Source organism: Falco rusticolus, chromosome 3, assembly GCF_015220075.1.
Source record: "Falco rusticolus isolate bFalRus1 chromosome 3, bFalRus1.pri, whole genome shotgun sequence".
Lineage (NCBI taxonomy): Eukaryota > Metazoa > Chordata > Aves > Falconiformes > Falconidae > Falco > Falco rusticolus.
In genome coordinates, this window is record NC_051189.1 from 99,085,896 (window position 1) to 99,104,382 (window position 18,487).

The 18,487-nt window shown below is 51.5% G+C and overlaps 1 protein-coding gene across 3 annotated transcripts in view; it reads left to right on the forward strand.

Annotated features, from left to right (window-relative positions):
- Positions 1-3,955: 3,955 nt before the first annotated feature.
- Positions 3,956-18,487, forward strand: part of E2F3 (E2F transcription factor 3) — a 43,962-nt gene continuing 29,430 nt past the window's right edge. For 2 of the 3 annotated variants that reach the window (XM_037380272.1, XM_037380273.1), the window contains exon 1: positions 3,956-4,566. In XM_037380272.1, coding sequence (XP_037236169.1) covers positions 4,255-4,566 — 312 coding nt within the window. In that variant the 5' untranslated portion in view covers positions 3,956-4,254. Of the gene's footprint in view, positions 4,567-5,167; positions 5,254-18,487 lie in introns of those variants that run through there. The other variant, XM_037380274.1, reaches the window with a different exon arrangement.

The window sequence follows — 18,487 nt, forward strand, 5'->3', positions numbered from 1 at the left end:
CCATACTCACAAGGAAAGATAAATTGCAGTGGCACATCAGTCTTAATTATAGTATCTCCTAAGCCTTCAAGTTCCGCAGGGTATTTTCTCTGTGATAGATACCTGGATGACTGCATCCCAGCAGGCAGCAATTTTATTTTTATAGACCAACAGAGGTTCTTGGGCCTGCAATGAGCTTCCTTTACGTAGCTGTCTGTACACTTCTGACATACCTTTTACTTTCTGCTTTCTTTAGGTTCCTTCCATTAGCTCTGGCAAGTGAATTGCCCGTTAGATAGGTCCCGTTGCAAGCTGAAATACCTGCCACAGAACTGGGTTTAAAGAACAGAGAGAGCACCTCCCGCAGTGGTTTCTGCGTGAGTCAGCTGGTGGACAGCAAGGTGGGTTTCAGGTGGACCCCAATGCTTTTCTTTGAAGTTTCTCCACCAGCCTCACCACAGTCACAGCACAACTCCACTCCCAGGAGATGGGAACGTGCGACCTTCCTGATCTGGCGATATGCGATGCATCTCCTGGCCATCCCGTTCAGCTGGTGCACGTTTCTGGGACAAGCTTTTTACATCTGGTCACAGGGAAATGTTACCTGGTGGAGTTTCTTCCCCTGCTGGGGTAAGAATTTATTTTCTGTTCTTTTTCTGATATAAAAATAGATACTATCTTTCTGGATTTATTGCGGTTCAGTTCAAGTGTAACACGATTTTGTTTGCTTTTGAAAACTTTTAACCTTTCTTATGCATTAAGTCAGACCCTTTTCCTTCACAGTGAAAAACAACACACAAAGAAACAATGTAGGATTTACCTGTTAAAAGTTGTTTAGTTTTACTTTATGTCAGCCACTTGACTTATGCCCTTTACAGAGCCATGAGCTACTAGAGACTTAGATAATGACAGAACCAATGTAAAGAAGTCAGCTCCGAAGCGTACCATGCCTTAGCCTGTGCGCTGCCTCTTTCACTCCCTCTGTGTCTTGCTCCTGCTCCTGGGATCCTGGTTATTTCTGCTATACCTACACGGCTCTTTTTATACTTCAGTCTTTCTCCGTTCTTTCCCTTCAATGGCCTGCTCTAAGAACTCTCTGGTTTTGCTGTTGTCACTTTGCTATGTTTGTACCTTGTTTCTTTCTTTATTGCTTTTGTTATCACATAACAACATGGCCCATGGCTCTTTTCCTTATTTTGCAGGATCCTTGAGTATTTCCTTTCCCCCCCCCCCTTTTTTCTGTCTTTTTTTTTTTTTAATACTCTTGTCTCTATCCACATTGTTTCCTGGGTGACTTTTTTCCTCTCCCCGCTTCCCTGAAAAGTCCCCGTTACTCCTTTCCCAGCTGCCTACAGTCACCATTCTTCCCTGTTATTTCCATTCCCTTTCCTCTAGGATATGCACAAGCAATGTAGTGTTACTTTTTCCACACATGGGGAAAAAAAATAAATATCTTTATTTTGAACTATAAGCAAGCTTACTGCCCACCTGCCCCTGCATTTCTCTCTCTCTGGACTTCTCCCTCCCCCTTCACCTGCTTTCCTCCTTCCTCGGCGTCTGCCCTGCTTTGCCCCTCGAATGTGCCCCTGTAGCGAGGCAGCGAGTCCCGGCGTAGGACGCCCTCGCATCATGGGTAGTTAGCTGAGGGTGGCAAGGGAAAACCATAGAAGATGCTCAGGAAGAAGACTGAATTTTGCAGTGGGGAGAGATTTGTGTTTCTCTGGGTATCTGCTGCGGACGTGCCTCACCTGGCCAGTGAGGTGCTGCTCTGCCTGCCACAGCCAAGGCACACTGAGCACAGCTCTCAGCTGCCTCACGCTGTGCATGGCCGTGAAGTTGGGCGTTGCTGACTCTTTAAGAGCAGTCTGCAGTAGCAGAACTGCAGATCTAGATCAAATTTTAAATAACAGTAAGGTTCTGTAGAAGAAGGTGACATTTTTCAGGCAATCCCTGCTCCTGCCTGGCCTGGAAGGACCATAATGATGACTTGGAGAGGTCCTGGATGCTCAGTCCAGACTTCCATCCCACCTAAAAGAAGTCTTCCTCATCAGCTAAAACCCCTCCAGTATCCCTGGGTGGGCTGCTGCAGGGTTTCCTCACTTCAATATCTATTGATCCCCAATTCTCTAGATTAAAACTAATATTGCTTTAAAAGTCCATTACCTTCCCTACAGAGGAAAAGCAATCCCTTTTGTGTGTCAGACCACCACTGCCATGTCCTCTTGCCCAACAAAACAAAAGCCAGCCTTTGCAGTAGGACACATTTTTCTGACCACGTTTCATTGTGCTCGTGCTCCTCTGGATTCTCTCCAGGCTGTGTCCTCCCTAACATGCAGCGTGCAAAGCTCCATGCGGTAGCTTCCTCCAGGCCTCCTCAGTGCCAAATGGAGCAGAATTCCCTCCTTGCATGGAGAACGTGCCCAGAACGGAAGATGACCTCGTTTTACGTGCAACAGCATCGCTCCATAGGCATCCGCCGTGCCTGAGCTGGGCTCCGACCCAGGGCACCTACGGGCAGGGTTGCAGGTGAAGAACTTGTTGGTGCACCTGCTAGTGGGGGGGGGGCGGGAAAGTTCTCAAGGGAAAGGGTCTGAACCTGCCCAGTTCAGCAGCGTCAGCCCGGACGTGCCTGTGGGAGCACCGGTGGCAGGGGCTGCCTCTGTCGGGGGGGACAAACCTGGGAAAACTGGGCATGGCGAGTGAGTGCTGGACAGGGTGCAGGGGGGGCATTGTAGAAGTTAAAGGGACATTTTATAAGTGAATGGGCCATTTTATAAGTGAAGGGGGAGTTTTATAAGTTAAGGGAGCATTTAATAAGTTAAAGGGGCATGTTATGAGTTGGGGGACATTTTATAAGTTAAAGGGACATTTCATAAGTTAAGGGGGCATGTTATATGTTAAGGGGACATTTAATAAGGGGGCATGTTATAAGTTAGGGGGGCCTTTTGTAAGTTAAGGGGCATTTCGTATGACAAGGGGGCATTTTATAAGTCAAGAGGGTGTTTTATAGGTGAATGGGCCATTTGATATGTCAAAGGGGCATGTTATAAGTTAAGGGGGCATTTTTTAATAAATATATGGGATTAAGTTAAGGGGGCATTTTATAATAATTAAATGGGACATCGAGTAAGTTAAGGGGGCATTTTGTAAGTCAAGAGGGCTATTTATAAGTTAAGGGGACGTTTAATAAGTTCGGGGGACATGTTGTGACTTAGGGGGACACATTCTAAGTCTGGGGGGCATTTCTTATGTCAAGGGGGCACCTCGCAGGTGGCGACACAACCCGGCAGCGGGGACAGCCGGAGGGCAGCGCTGCGCCGCTTTGCCTGCCGCAGGCCGTGCGGCCGGGAGCGGGGACGTGCCGCGGGGCGCGGGCTGCCTCGGGCAGAGCAGCCGGGCGCCTGGGGCCGGCCGGGGGCTCCGTGGGTGCCGGTGCGTGAGGAGGACGGGAGGCGCTCCCCCGGCTCCCGGAGCGGCCCCGCGGCCGGGCGGCTCCAAACGTCTCGCTGCGCCCCCCCGCCCCGCCGGGTGCCGCCCCGAGCTCGCCAGGGCGAGCGCCCCGTGGCCCCCCGCTAGTAGCAGCCAGGGGGCGGGGCCAGGCCCCGGGGGCGGGGCCAGGGGTGGGGCCGGGTCTCGGGGGCGGGGCCGGGGTGGCCCCTCCGGCCGGCACGTTGGGGCAGGCGCCGCCGCAGCTGTCACTGTCAGGGAGCCGGCGAACCGGGATCCCGGCCCGTCGGAGGGGGAATCCCCCAGCCTCGCCCCCGCAGCCAATCGGCGGGGCGGTATGCAAATTGAGGCGGCGGCGGGCCAGTGGGAAGGGAGGGGGGCGGGGAGGTGGCGGCCCGTTGGACCGCGGGGAGGGCGGCGGGGGCCAATGAGGCAGCGAGGCGGGCGGGGCGCGCCCCGGGGGAGGGGACATGCAAATTTGGTTTGAAAAGAGGGCGGGAAATCCGAGTTTCGCGGGAGGCCCTTGGCGCGTAACCCGTCTCCTTTCCCTTCATTCATTGTCAGCAGCAGCCGCTTCCTGGAGCCATTTTCCAGCCGGCCCCACACAGCGGGAGCGGCCCCGCTCCATCCGCCGCATCTGCCCGCCCCACCGCCTCCGTCCCCCCCCGGCGCCCCGCATCCTGCAGCCGGGGCCCCCCCGGCACCCGCAGCCCCCAGTATTTTGCGCGGGGCCTCGGCATCGAGGAGGAAAGGAGCTGGGAAGGCCGGGGGGGGGAGGGACCGGGGGGAGGAGGAGACGCGGCTGCGGGGACAGACCCGGAGGGAAGGATGAGAAGGGGACTCCAGCCGCCGGCCCCGGCAGCGCCGCCGCCCGCACCGTCCACGGACTCCAGAGCAGCCCCCGCCGGCTTCCCGGCCCGCTTTGCCGCCGGCACCTTCATCCAGATCCGCAGCACCGGCGCGGCGGCGGGGACGCCCGGTGTTGTCTCCGCCGCCGCTTCCCAGGCTCCCGGTGCCTTTGCCCCGGCGGCGGATGGGGGCCAGCCCGCTGGCAGCTCGCTGTACTGCACCCCCCACGGACCCGCCGGCAGGACGGCGCTGCTGCAGCCCGCTCTCGGCGGAGGCGGAGGCCGCCCCCCGGTAATTTTTTTTTTCCCCCGTCCCCGCGGGAGGGTGAAGGGGACGGTGGGGGATAAGCGCCAGGCAGGCCCTCTCCCCGCCGCTGTCCGGGGGCGGGCGGGGTGCGGGTGCGTGGGGGGGTGGGTGGGCAGGGCAGGAAAGGCGGAGGCAGCGCTTTGTTGCAATAAAACTTTCCTGCCTCCTTCCCACCCACCCGGCTGCCGGGTCTTGTTTAAAAGGAGAAGAAAAAAAAAAGAGGGGGGGGGGGGGAAAAGGGGGAAAACCAGGAAAAACAAAAGGGAATGAAAAAAGAGGAGAATAAAAAAGGGGGAAAGGAGGAGGAAAAGAAAAAAAAGGGGGAGGAAGAAAAAGGAAAAAAAAAAAGAGGGGTGGGATGAAGGGGGCGGGGGGCAGGTCCTCGCCGCACGGGGCGAGGAGTCCCGGGCCGGCCGGGAAGGGCGCCGCTGCCCCGGGGCGGGGGGCCGGGCCGTGCCGTGCCCCGCCGGTGTCTCCGCTTCACCCCCGGAGCCGCCGGTGACGTCTGGCACACGTGCGCGGAGGCCGCGGCTGTGACTGGGAGCCGGGGCGGGCGGGGAGGGGGACGCCGCTTCCTCCTCCTCCTCCTCCTCCTGCTGCCTCTGGCCTGGGACAGCCCGACCGCCGGCCGGCCGCCCCCGTCCCCGCCGCCCAGCCATGCCCCTGCAGCAGGTCAGTGACTCCTGGGGCGGCGGCGCGCACCCATCCCCCACCCCCTTCAAAATTTACGGCCCCTCTTTAAAATCTCACACACACCCCCCAAAAAAAAATATTCCGCTTCCCCCCACCCCCCCCCCGTGCGTTTTCTTTGTCCTCGGTGTTTTCGGGTGCGCGCTCGGCTCTCGGGGAACCCACCGAGTTGGGGGGTGTGGGGCATCACGACCCCCGCCCGGCAGCATGGCATGGCTAAGCCGCCCCCCACCCCAGCGCACCCCTTCCCGGATAAAAGGGGTTTTAACCTCCGCACCCACCCCACCCCCTGCCCCCAGTCGGTGATGGTCCAGGTGTGGGATGCTGCTGGAATCCTGAAATAGTTTTGCAAGAGCTTGGGAGCAGCGGGTTGTGGCTTCGGCCGGGCTGGGAGACCCCGAGGGCAGATGGAGCGGGGGCCTCACAGGTACTGCCTGCTGAGGTGGGGGTGCAAGTTGCAAGGCTCCTCAAATCCCAGTCAAAAGTTTTGGTTTGGGTTGTTTGTTGTTTTTTTTTTTTTTAATAAGCATCTTTGCTGTAAAAGATAATTGATTATTATTTTTTTTCCCGGTGCTCTTGGTCTTCAGCGTACCCTAACGGTGCTTGGTGACAAGCAGGTTGGTTCAAGCCGTTTTGTAAATATTTGGCTGTCCTGCAGGATGGTTTCATTCCTAGAAGGTGGTGGTGAATGGGTACAAAGGAGTGTTTGCAACAGGATGATGCTGGGACAGTAATTCTACAGCCTCTTCTTGGCTTTGCGGGAGGAATGCTGTCATAGGGGGCTCCTAAAATTTCTTCTTAACAGGTGCTACAAGACCTTTAAATAATGAATTTAGTGAATTTTTTTTTTTGGTATACTGTTCACTCCTCTAATAGGAGGAACTCCTGGCCATAAAAAACTAAGAAGATTCTTTCCACCTTAAAGGTTTTGAAGCAAGACAGGCACTTTTGGGCTTTGCCTGCAAAAAAAAAAAAGTCCCCTTGCAAGTCGTGAGTTTGTTGTACGCCCTCAGCCCCCACCTTTCCTTTAGGGAAGAGATGTGGGATGGGGGAGGAAGAGTGTGGTCAGGCCGGTGGTGTCCCTAGGCTGTGGCTGGCACCCTCCCAGGGCGATAAGGCACCTACGGCACGTGCCAGGAAAGGGGCTGCGCATCCTGCTCTGCCCCGACGGCGGTGCTGGGTGAGTGCCCCCCTCGGAGCCACCACACCGCTTGGCTCCAGACCTGTCATTTTGGGAAGTAAGGCTGAAGCACCCCAGTGCTCTGCCTGGGCTTTCTGCTCCGCAAGCTATTTGCCAGGGCTGGGGCGACATGGTACAGCCCTTTTGCAGTTCTCCAGCTCCTCCTTGGTTTTCCTCAAAACTCATTGAGGATTTTCCAGGGCTGGGAGGCAAGGGTATTTTCCTGGTTGGCTCCTGGCTGAGGTTTTTTGTGAAACCGATCTCAGACTGGTGAGAGGAGTGAGAAAATGCTGGGTAGCTGAGGCAGCAAGCTTGGGCAAGTGGCACTGATAGAAAATTGAACACTTGATCAGTTGAATTGCAAGTAGCACATGGAGTTTGAGAACCCCAGCAAGACCCTGCAATGCAAAAGACTATAGGGAGAAGTCTAAAATTTGGCCGGCACCTCTGCGTTGGTTAGGGTTATGGAAATACTCTGGCTTTGCAGATATAACTGCACTGGCAACCCATGCATCGCTTCCAAACATAAACCAGGGTAAGATGGGAGAGGAGGCGGTACCCGGCACCGTTTGGGCTGTGCGGGGAGGTGTTTGCCTGTACCAGCAAATGAAAATGTTTTGTTTGCCAAAGTAAGCTGCTTCCCCCCCTCTTCCCCCAAGCCCTGGGAATTCGTTTGTTACTTTTATCTATGGTTGTGTTAAGTGTAACAGTGCTGGAAAAGCCTTGAAAAGTGGCCTAGCCCGTAATAACAGGTGGCTCCAGCCCCAGAGTGCTGAGAGTTTACACACTCCTCCCTCTCCCAGGCAGGTACCTGGATGCAGCCTGGAACCTGTTCCTTCCTCCGTCACTGCCCTGGCTCCATCACTGCCTGTCATGCTGGCTGCTGCGGCCGAAGGCTGCTAACTGGGCTGTGGTACCCCGGTGAGCCCAGGCTCTGGGGGGCTGTGACCTAGCCTGGCCACCCTTTCAACTCCAGGAGCTCTTTCACCATTCCTGTGGAGTTAATAAAAAGTGTTACTGGGTAGATCTGAACCCCTGCCATGGCTTAAACACCAGTGGTAATTAAGAATTAACCCTTGCAGAGCGCAACGGTTGGCTTGTGCTCCTGGGGAAGGAAAGCCTCCAGAGATGGGGTGGGTGGTCCTGCGTGCTCCCCCGTGCCCTGCCGAGGGCTGGTGCCACTTCCCCTCTTCCCTTCTGCAACCTCAGGCTTCCCAGGATGGAAAAAATTAACCCTGAGCAAAATAAATACATTTTTTTTCTGCTGGGCAGGCAGCTTGAATCGGCTAATGGAAGGTCTGGGATGTGCCAGGGACCATGAAGGGAAGGCAGTGGCCGGGGAGAGGGCGCAGGGGCAGGGACACCGTGCCCTTTTGGTGGCGGTGGGCTGCAAATCAGCTCAGCTCCTTATAAAAACATGGGTGAAATTAATGTCTGACGAGGTACCCCAACAGTGTTCTTGCTGGTGTTGCCTTCTCCCATGGTGTGAGAAAGTCACTACCTCTTGGAAATCCCACTACTTAAAACTGGGGCTGCTAGAAAAGCCAGCTGCTCAAAATGTTTCTAATTCAAATAGTGGAGACTTTCTTACTGTCCTTGGGTTATAAAGATAAGCCTTTAAGAAGAGGGCCATTTTCTTAGCCATGAGAAAATGCTTAAATGGAGACACCACCCACATGTTAAGTCCTTTTTAAAAGGGGCTAAATCCTCTTAACAACAATATCTTTAGAGAACTCCTGTGGCCTTTAGATGACATGAGCTGTGGAGAGGCTGGTTCGGCATACTTCAGAAAGGGGCGGGAGGATTTACATTTCCAAACTGAATACTTAGCACCTCTCTCATTTTTTTTCTGGTGGTTTAGAAAGCACCTCTTCCTCCCTCCTTCTCAGCAAGTCACAGCTGGAAAGGGGGGGGGGGGGAAATGGTGCAAGGCACGATCTTTCTCCTAGGTGTTAGGTGAAGGAGCAGGCCAAAGAGGACGTAAATTCTGAATGAGGATTTGAGGTATGGGAGAAAAACCTTAGAAGTCGCATAAAGGAAGCGGGCAGTTAGCAAGGAGCTTTTCCTTGTTTTGCAGGAATTAAAAAGTTTGCGAAGACACGGGTGTCTTCATAGTGGGACCCATTTTTGTGTTTTTCTGCCTGATAGTTTGTATTACTAGAAGTGAGCACTAGTGTGAGCCCGGGGCCTTTGCTTTTTGAATAGCTGTTTTAAGGAGTTTCTTTGGTTTAAAACCATCTCTTCCAGCAACAGGCTGCTTCTGAGCCCAAGGAGGTACCACATGGTCCTTTGGCACAGCTGCCTGAGGAAAGTTCAAAGAGGTATAAATCCTGATCGCCCTACCCGTGCCAACAAGCATCGAGTGGGGAGCAGGCATCCGAAGGGAAGCAGGCAGGGATAGCCTGGAGCTTGCTGCGCCTGCTGACAGCCTCGCTACCCACGCGCAGAGCCCAGCACAGAGTCTGCACCCCGACTGCCGAAGTACAGCAGCCCCATGATGAGAAGGGCTTCTGGCAGGTGTCCATGAGCAGCTGAGCCGCTCAAAAGCTCTACTGTTACTGGAGGGAGCAGGCTTGCTTCTCCCTCGCCCTTTCCTCTGCAGCATCTCCTTTGCCCTGCCCCTGGCCGGGCAGCTCTTCCACCTCGGTGCTTGGGGAGCACCCACGCGCGCAGTGGCTGCTTTCCACTGCTTTAACAAGGGGAAACCGCTGGGCTTGGTGAGCATTAGGTCTGGCGGGCGGTAGGTAGTGGGTATAGGGGGCCAAGGTGGGCTGAGCGAGGTGAAGGAAGGACACAGGAGGTTTCCCACATGGTGGTGTTGAGGCATTCAATCGGTTCCCCGAGCCTCGGTCTTCTAAGGTTGGTCATGCCTGTTCTCACCACGAAGGCATCTTCTCGGTGCCACCAGCCTGCTTGCCGACGGCTGGGTATGGGTCACGTCACAGCCCGTTTATTCTTCTGTAGAGGCTGCTTCAACTGATTGAGCAATTAAAGGCATTTTTCTTTCCTCTCACTTTATCTCAAGTATGTCTGTGCTGCTTTGTTAATTTCTACAGTGAGCTCATTTAAGTTTGTGCAAGCATTAAAAAAAAAAAGGCAAAAAAAACTTTAAACTTGGGAACAGCTGTATTTTGCAAGATGAGGGGTCCTCCTGCTGCTCCTCTGAGTATGCCCGTGGCAGGCGTTTGAGGAAGGAACACGAGAAGAGGGCTTGCACAGACAGCCCGTCTGCTTGCTTCGAGAGCGCTTTCTTGGGCAGGGGTTACAAGGACTTTTGTAGCCACCAAGGGCCTGTGGTTTTTGTCTAATCCCTCTTTGAATCTGGTTGTAGTTCTGACCTTACGTAGCAACGAGTTCTAGCTATGATTTTGCTGTCTTGTGTGGAAGAAAAAAATTTTATTTTTCTGCTTTTTTTCCCTTTCAGTTTTGAACTTGCTGTCTGGTCTTAGGGCATGATCTGAGATATTGTGGTAGGGGAGAATGATTTGCTCATACGTTTCTCTACACAGTTTATGATGCTTTATCTTCCGTCCTCAGTTGTCCTCTCTGAGCTGGAGGGTACTAGGCTATTTCATTTCTGCAGAAGTGAAAGCCATTAACCTTAAAGGTGTCCTTTTATAAAAGAACTGCATGGGTGTGTAAACAAACACGTCTGTTCGTTGTGAGTTTTCACTTGTGAAGCTTTTGGACACTGGCAGCTTTGAAGGATGATGTGAGGACATGGCCGCCCCACTTTGCAGATCTAGGGGGACCTTGAGACCCTCTCGGACCAGCTTGTTTCACAAGCCCTTGCCTGGCCCAGGGGGCAGTGGGAGATGTGGAGCGGGGGGGCTGAGTGTGCCCCACAGCTCTGGGGATGCCTCATCAGAAAGCCTGGGCTGCAAAAAGCAAAACGCGGCAGCAGCATTCTTTGGAGACCCCCTGCCCTGGGCGGGGCGGTGGGTCTGGTGTGGCTGTGGGAGGGGACCCCAGGCCACCCCTCCTATCCAGAGCACCTGGGAGGGCAACTGGGTGACAAACGACAACATGAGGCTTTTCTTTGTAGTGGCAAGGATGACATCTCTGAAACCTTCTGGCGTTGCTTCCGAAGGTGGGCGTGGGGCTGTGGGCCACAGCGCTGGTGGTGGGGTTGGAGGTGCAGCGGGCTGGGAGGGGACTCGGGCTCATGCAGGAGCTGCCTGCTAGGGCTGGGCTGGTGACCATGACTTGGGTGCAGCTGAGCTGCTTGCACCGATGGTGGTACCGGGCATCCCGCCCTACCCAGAGCAGGGCTTCAGCAGATGGAAAGCTCTTAGTGTAACTAAATCTCCAGGTTTTACAGTCTCTGCAAATAATCTCATTTACAGCTGGCAGCACCCAGTGTGTATATATGGTGGCAACTCTCATCCTTACCAGTGACTAAGCTGGACTTCAGGCTTTTGTTTTGGCTGGCAGAGTTAATGGCTTCCTGCATTACTTTTCCAGAGCGGAATTGGGTTTGTGGCCGTGGGGAGCAGAAAGCCCCTCCGCGTGGCCAGGGCAGTGGTGGGAGGGGGCTGCTGGTGCCCACGGGATGCGGCTGCTCGGGCGCTTGAGGTGCTGCTGCTGCTTTGGACTTGGTTTCAATTTCAGTTCTGTTGGAAGACAGACTTGGCAAAATTGCCCAATTTATCACATCTTTAAAAGGGAACTATTTCACTTCTGTTTTCCTCAAGTAAGCTGGTCCAAAACCACACTTGGAAGTGCTATGGCTGGCATGGGTGTCTCCAGGTCTGCTTGGATGGCGCTGCGATGTGCTGCATCTTGTGGGGTTCTTAATGCCTTGTGGGCTCAACGTGAGCCCGGTGTGAGCTGTGGGAAATCTTTCCATCTGCAGGCCCTGTAAAGGGAAGAGGCAAGAGTTCCGCTTGGTGTCGATGAAGCCAGAGCAGACTGAAGATGGCCTCTGCTACGCGGTAGCAGCGTTCCATTTCGTGCATTGCAGCCTTTCACGCTGTATGAGGATATCACGAACGTGTTGGTGGCCGTTGGCGACCCATGCTTGCCTGTGGCTGATGGCGTGTGTCGTGCCTCCCTGTCACACTCGTGAGCAGCTGTTGACGTGAGCTGTGGCAGGGTGAAGGTGGAGGTGCTGGTCGCCGTCCCTGCAGCTTTCAGGCTCTGGTGCTGCAGGGCTTGGCCTGGCCCTAAGCTGGGAAGGAGAGGTGGAGCGCTGCAGATGGCCTCTGCGGAATCAGCCGGCACCCGCCGTGTGACCGCGTTCTGCGAGAACGAGTAGGGCTTCTGCTTGTTCCTACCCCTAGAAGTCCACCCAGCACCCCGTTCCGCCACTTTGGTGAAGTGGGAGACTTAATTTGATCACCAGCATTACTGCCGAGGTCCCATCCAGCTCGTGTGTGGCAGCTGCTAGGCCCAGCGGTGTCCACCGCCTCGGGCTGTCTGTGTTCTCGGTGCCCTGCTTCAAAGCTCTGGCACCTGGTTTTTAGGAAGATCTTGGGTGCTTCCCGGGATGTTCTGTTGCAGTGCTGCAGGCGTCGGGTTCTTGGTAGCTCAAGCTTTCTATGAACAAACCACTGTTAAAACCAGAGGCTGCTATTTTATTTTTATTCTTAATAAAATTTTGTTTTATTAAAATAAATAAATTATTTAATATTTATTTTAATAGAATAAAAATATTTATATGTATGTTCATAAATAAAATATGTATATTATCTGTGCCTTTATAAGGGGATTTTTGAGTCACGTAGGCATTGCAAGCCACCAGTTATTTTGCAAAGATCTGTGAAAACTGGTAGAAAACATACAATTATTTTCAGTAAAAAGAAATTGTATTCAGAAACTGGATAACCAGACGTATCTGCTTAGCCCTGGCTGCTTCAGCTCCAGCATCCCTGATCCATGTGGTGGTGTGTGCGTGCGTTGGTTGATGTACACATAGATTTTAGAAGTGATTTTCATTAATGAACTTCTTGACAGGCTTCTCCTCTTGACAACACTATCCAGGTTTTGGTGGTTTTGGTTGTTGTACAGCTGTTGGTTCAAAGGTTGTTATGTTTTGTGTAACTCACAGCTAGAAAGTGGGGTGGGGGAAGAAACTCATTGGCAAACTTCCTTCCTTGTTAATTAAGGTGACATTAAAAGGACCCAGCGGTGGCTGTCGCTGTGTGGTGCAGGAGTCAAATTCTTACATATCATGTCAGGCTTATCGATCCACTCTACTTCTTTCTAACGATGACTGTGTTAATTTTGATTCTACCCGTTGGTTACAAAATGTTACTAAAATTGGAGTGCAGCAAGAGATAGATTTTTTTTTTCTGCAAGCTACTGAATCTGAACCAGAGGATTTCATGCCTTTTTTTAAATGTATTTTGAAGTACAGATGTAATTTTAGAGTGAAACACTTCTCTGTGGAGGGAGTGTACTATGCTCAGTATAAAACTTTGCTTTCCAATTTCCCTTGTGTGTCGGTCAGAAACAAGCCAGCGCGTAGACTTGCTTGCATCCCTCCTACCTCAACTCCCATTTAAGAAGCATCATCTGGCAAATTTCAGGGCTGGAAATAATAAAAAAAAAAAAAGTAACCTTGTGGCCTGGCGTTTATATTGGTACGGCCCGTTTATGTTGACAGTATGCTTCTGGCTTTTTGGGTGCTACCCCAGTGTGAGAAGATAAATGTGTAAAAATATAGAGTGATGGGCAAAAAGGGTTTTGTCTTGTACCGGAGGTGGAATGGCCATTTGCCTGGATCAGGTTGTCTACCATGTACTGAAAGGAGCAAGTCTGGAGGGCTTGCTGCATTCTGTGGCTGCTGCTGTGATGGAAACGGAGCTTTCCCTCGCCTTCTGCTTGGGGGCTGTGTTAACATCTGCTGGTTTGCGAGTGGTTTTTCCACCCAGCGACACTAGAAAGGGAATGATATGGAATTATAATGTCTTGGGTGATGCTAGTAACCTAATAGTGCCCTCAGTACTTGTTTTCTTGTGCTGCTAACTCTGGAATTAAATGGCAATTACCATGTATATATGCTGGTGTTATTTTGCCTCGCCAGCGCTGTGTTTTTAGACAGCGTTGGTCCCACACGTTGACAGTCGGGTTTTTGTCCCCGTACAGTAAGCTGGTTCACACTTTGTCTAATGTCTTCGCGTAGCGGGAATTGATGTTGGTCACAGCTCGCACAGAAGGCTTTTGTGTGGCGATATCTGAAAGCTGTCTTGTTGGAGCTTTTATCGGGGCTCCTGCAATGAGGCCATTCTCCCCACTCGTGGCGAACAGAGATAGGCGCAGAATTTTTTTTATAATAATGCTTAGGCAGTGGCACGCTGGCGCCGAGCGGGACAGAAATACTGCCCGAGGTGGCAGGGGTGCCCCGGCCGGGCGTTATCTGCCGCCGCAGCCCGGGGACGGCAGGCAGAGAGCCCCGCGCGGGGCAGATGGAGGGTGCTGATCAGGGCTATTGCACGCACGGATAATCCTGGCCCTCGGCGCTGTGGAATAAAGTTTTACTTTTCATGGTAAGACTTTTATTAAGTGGCTCCAAGTAACCCAGATCCAAACTGCCGTATAATGCTTCTGCGCTGCCTTCTTTTTTTTTTTTCCTTCTTTTTTTCTTTCTTTTTTTTTAAATTCTCCCAGCTCCGTGGTATCTGTAGCCTGAAAATGTCTCTTGGGAGTTATGTAAAGCTGCGAGTCGGGTGAGAGGAAGCTGAAACTTCACAACTCGGCTGTAGTACTCTTTTTAAGCCCAAACCTCTTGAGCAGGTGGAAAAGACAGCTTAGTACTAGAGGTGGGGGCAGGGAGGGCTTGAAAAATTATAATGGCATTTTCACTGGCTGCTTTGTCTTGACAGTGGGTATTTCACTGGGTTTATTCTTTCTTTCCCCTCAGGAATCAGGGGTTAGGGAAAGGTCTTTTTTGCAAAAGACGGTGTCCTGAAAGCATAAGCAAGCTGCTCGTTTTCTTTCTCTGGTTCTTGAGCATAAGAGCTGCCTCGGTGATTTTTTTTCCCCACTTCACATTAGCATGTTATAAACCAACTGCTAATGTTCTGCATGCCCCTCTGTATTGCCGCTCTGTCGTGCTGAGCTGAGAATTGTTCTCTCAAACTGAGGCTGTGAAAATGACATAAATGAACATGGGAAATTGCATATGACAGTCAGAGGGAAATTCAGGTGGCTTTTGGTACGACTTGGGTTTGCACTTCTTTCTATAAAATAACTTATATTGCCTTTCTGACTTCAATTGCTAGCATGTTTTTGTTGCTTATTTGTTACTGGGGCAAACAGAATGCAGACCACCGCTACCTTTTGGCATCCTTGCTACCCTTTCCTTCCTGTTGGCAAACTGCTCTGTGATCCCTTTCTGCATGCTGCTGCCCTGGATCGCAGGCGGGGGGGCGAGGACTGTCCCGGGGGGCATTTCCCCTTCTGGGGCTCTTGCAACAACCGCTTCACAACCGAGAGCCTGCAAGGCACCTGCAGGGAGGCTCTTCCAGACAGAGGGGTATGCAGCATCCCTCCCTGTGGTCCTCTGCTTCAACTGCTCTGCAGAAAGGCTGGGGAGCATTCAAGGTACGTGGAGGAGATGGCAAAATCAAAACACACCCTGCGAGTTGCTGTACTTGGAGCCATGTGCTTTGTAGATGTTTACAAGGAAGATGGTGAAGAAAGGTACAAGATCATTTGGAGGCCTCCAACATTGTTTGCTTGTGACGTGTTCTCTAAAGATGCTCTTGGCATTGCTGCTGGCCTCGGGGCACTGAAGCCCTTCCCTTTCTTCCCTTGGTAACACCATGCTTTTGCAGAATATGTGGGCAGTGAATGCAACAGTAGGGAACAGGTTGCATGCTGTTGGCTAGATACCAAGCTTAGGTGCAGCGTTCTGTGGGCAGAAATAAGCTAATACTTATAAAGCTTTTTTGTGGTTTTTTTTTTTTTGGGGGGGTGGGTGGAGGTGGAGGGGCAGAAACCCTCTTTGCTGTGAAGGGGAATGTGTAGGGGATTCCAGAGACTGATATATTTAAACTTAAAAAAAAAAAAAAAAAGAGAGAAGAGAAAAGCGAGCTTGTAGGCAGGCAAATTCCCCTTATTCAGAGAAAGCCATATGTTCAGGATACTATCCTTAGTGTGATTTATTTGCTTCAGAATTAGGAAAGAGGGTTGCTAGGAAAAGTAAGATGTGTTCACTTCTTTCACCTTAAAGAATTTTATAAGGGTGATGGCCATCTCCCTCCTTTCTCCCTCTTGGCCAGACCTGGAGAATAATCAATTTAGTAATAAGTCAGAGCAAGCAGAAATGTGATTGTTCTCATCTGCAATGCAGAGACGAAGATGGACTCTCTTTAAGGCCAACATCAGGTATTTCTGCCTCAAAGTGAATCAGGAGTTACTGAATCATTCCATGCACAGTCGGAAAGGATTGGAATTTCAGCCTTTTTATGTTCCACTTCAGACTTGTTCTTGTTTTTTTGACAAGCCTTTAGTTTTTTCAATGGCCTCAGTGCCACTTTGAACACATTTCCCTAATTCCCCTAAGGGGGGCAAGCAGCACCAGTTGTGCCAGACAGGATTGTGTCTGTTGCTGGTGCTTCATTTGAAGAGAGATGTGGCTTTCTTGGCTGTTTGAAGAGCTCGGTTGCCTCAGCGTGTGAAGAGCAGCCCCCAAACTGCTCGACTGGCAGTTGAGAAGGGAGGAATCTCCTTAAGACCTCGCAGGGAGAAAACTCTAGGCATCTGTGAGATGCTATAGTGTGTCTAGCTAAAAATACCAGATACTTGAGCTTGCCTATTGACTTGTTTGATGGCAATACCTTGTTGAAATGGAAAAAGCCAACAAATCTGGAACAGTTTTAAACTTCTGGAGGTTTCCATAATAGCGTGATGACACAAGAGGGGCAGCATAAAGGTCCCAGCAAATGTTACTTTCCCACCAGGGCAGCCCCATCTCCCACCACCCATGCAAGCACGGTGCGCCTAGAAGATTAGGGCCAGCCTGCCTGCCAGCAGCTGTGATGGTCCCCAAGGTTTGCTTTCCTCTGGAAAAGCTGGTGTCGGATGCTTTGTTTAGATTCAGCCCCTTGGATTCGTGTTGCACAAGTGGTACAAAAATACTGTCTTTCCTTCTGCTGCAAAGTAATGCTGAGCACCACCTGCAAGTATTTCACCTCTCCCTGAATGCTGGAGATGATGCTTTGTGTCCTCTTTGATGCTCTGCCTTGTGCTTGAGTGCTGCTCTGTGACTGCACGGGCAGGAGCTCCAGCATGGAGCACCTGCAGTGATCTTCCCAGCTGCTACCTTGAATTAAAAGTATCTTAAATTAAGAGTGTGGGAAGGTACATGGTCTGCTCTGAGAAAAAAGCGAACTTAGTAGGTGTGTGAGTCTGAACGGAGGTGGGCGTGCAGGTCAGGACTGATACAGCGACACACTTACATGGGAGAGATCTTTATGCACGTGTTGCTGCAGGTCTACTTGTTTGTGCATCTGTGCCCCACACATGCAAGACCGGAATTTTTTGGACAGTAGTATTGATCAGGGCCATGACCAGCTGCTTTCTTTTACTTGTGTGTAACTGCATGGAGTGGAGAAACTTCAGCTTTCACTTAGTTTCCCATTGCTTTCAGAGGCGGAGTTGAAACTGAATTTCTTAGGTTGACTTTGACAACCATCACAGGGTTGTCGTATCCTGATCCAATTTTTGTCTTCAGAAAAAGTGTTCAAAGCCAAGCATGCTTCACTCTGTCCATTTTGCAATGAGCTGATCCTTTTCTAAAGGCAAACTTAGGAGCTTTTCTTGTTGTGAGGAGCTACACTTACCAGCAAATGCTTGGAGTTTGGAGGTTGTCATGAGTTTGGAGGTTGTGCCTTCAGACTTGCTTTCTGAGCGGCCAAGCTGCTTGTCCTGCCGCCAGCCCAACCAGCTGCCTCCAGCATCTTGGCTGCGGTGAGGCTGGGCAGTTGGTCTCGGCGATGTGAGCTTCAGATGGCGAAAGAACTGATGAAGGCACAGAAAGACAGGACATACACGTAGACAGCGGCGGGGCTTGTGAGGGCTGCATGGGGGTCATTGGGAGCAGTGGAACGAGGTGTGCACTGGGCATCGGGAGCTGGACTTCTGCTTCTCTGCTTCTTGCACCTCCCCTGGCATGGGGAGATGGCATCAGTCTCTTCACTAAACATTTTTATTCAGGCTACTGATTTCAAGAATGTGTTTTGGTAGGTTTTTTTAATTTATTTTTCTTTAAGTTCGGTATTAAGATCTTTAAGAAGGCAGGCCAGCAAGGTGAGACCCTTTTCCAGTTGCGATATGGAATCTTTTCACCTTCAGTAGCGCAGGCGGTGGTTTGAGCATATGCCATGTGCCTTTCCAGATCCGTGATACGGCTGAACCACAGTGGAAATCTGGAACCGTAACGACACTGCTTATAGGAAGTTTGACTCCCTGCATTTAACCACAAATGTGGTCAGTCTTAGGAGAGGCAATAATGGAGAGGAAGAAAGGTGGTGGTATTTGATTAGCTTTGTTCTCCTGGTTTTCTGCAGTGCCGCTGATGGATGCAGCTCCAGCTGTGAGAAGAGAGTGATAACATTACTGACTGATAGTTCCAGTTTCTTCCTGGTTACACTTCAGGGTAGATAAAACAGGAGTTGCTTTTCAGCATGCTAAATTCGATCGTCACAGGCTAATATTAAACCTGTTGTGTTGCTTGGTAAACTATTCAGTATTGCTGAAGACAGTAACATATAGAAGAAGATTAAATTCCATGTCAAGACCCTTCAGGTGGTCACTAGCTTCACGTAGGGACTGAAACGGAAAGCAGCCTGTTTGAGGTGGGGATCTGCAGGAGGTGAGTGAGGGTCAGAGTTCTGCCCATTGGTCTGGGACGTGATGGCAAGGAGCAATGTGTTGGATCCCTTTGGTCCAGCCATGTGGGAATGGCTGTTTGCCTTGGAAATGAAAGTATCCTCCTGCTTCCTATCTGCATATTCTTCAGAAATGAAATGTAATCCTCTCATAGTCAGGGTAACCTTAATTGCCTGCTGGGGTGGGAAGGAAAAGGTG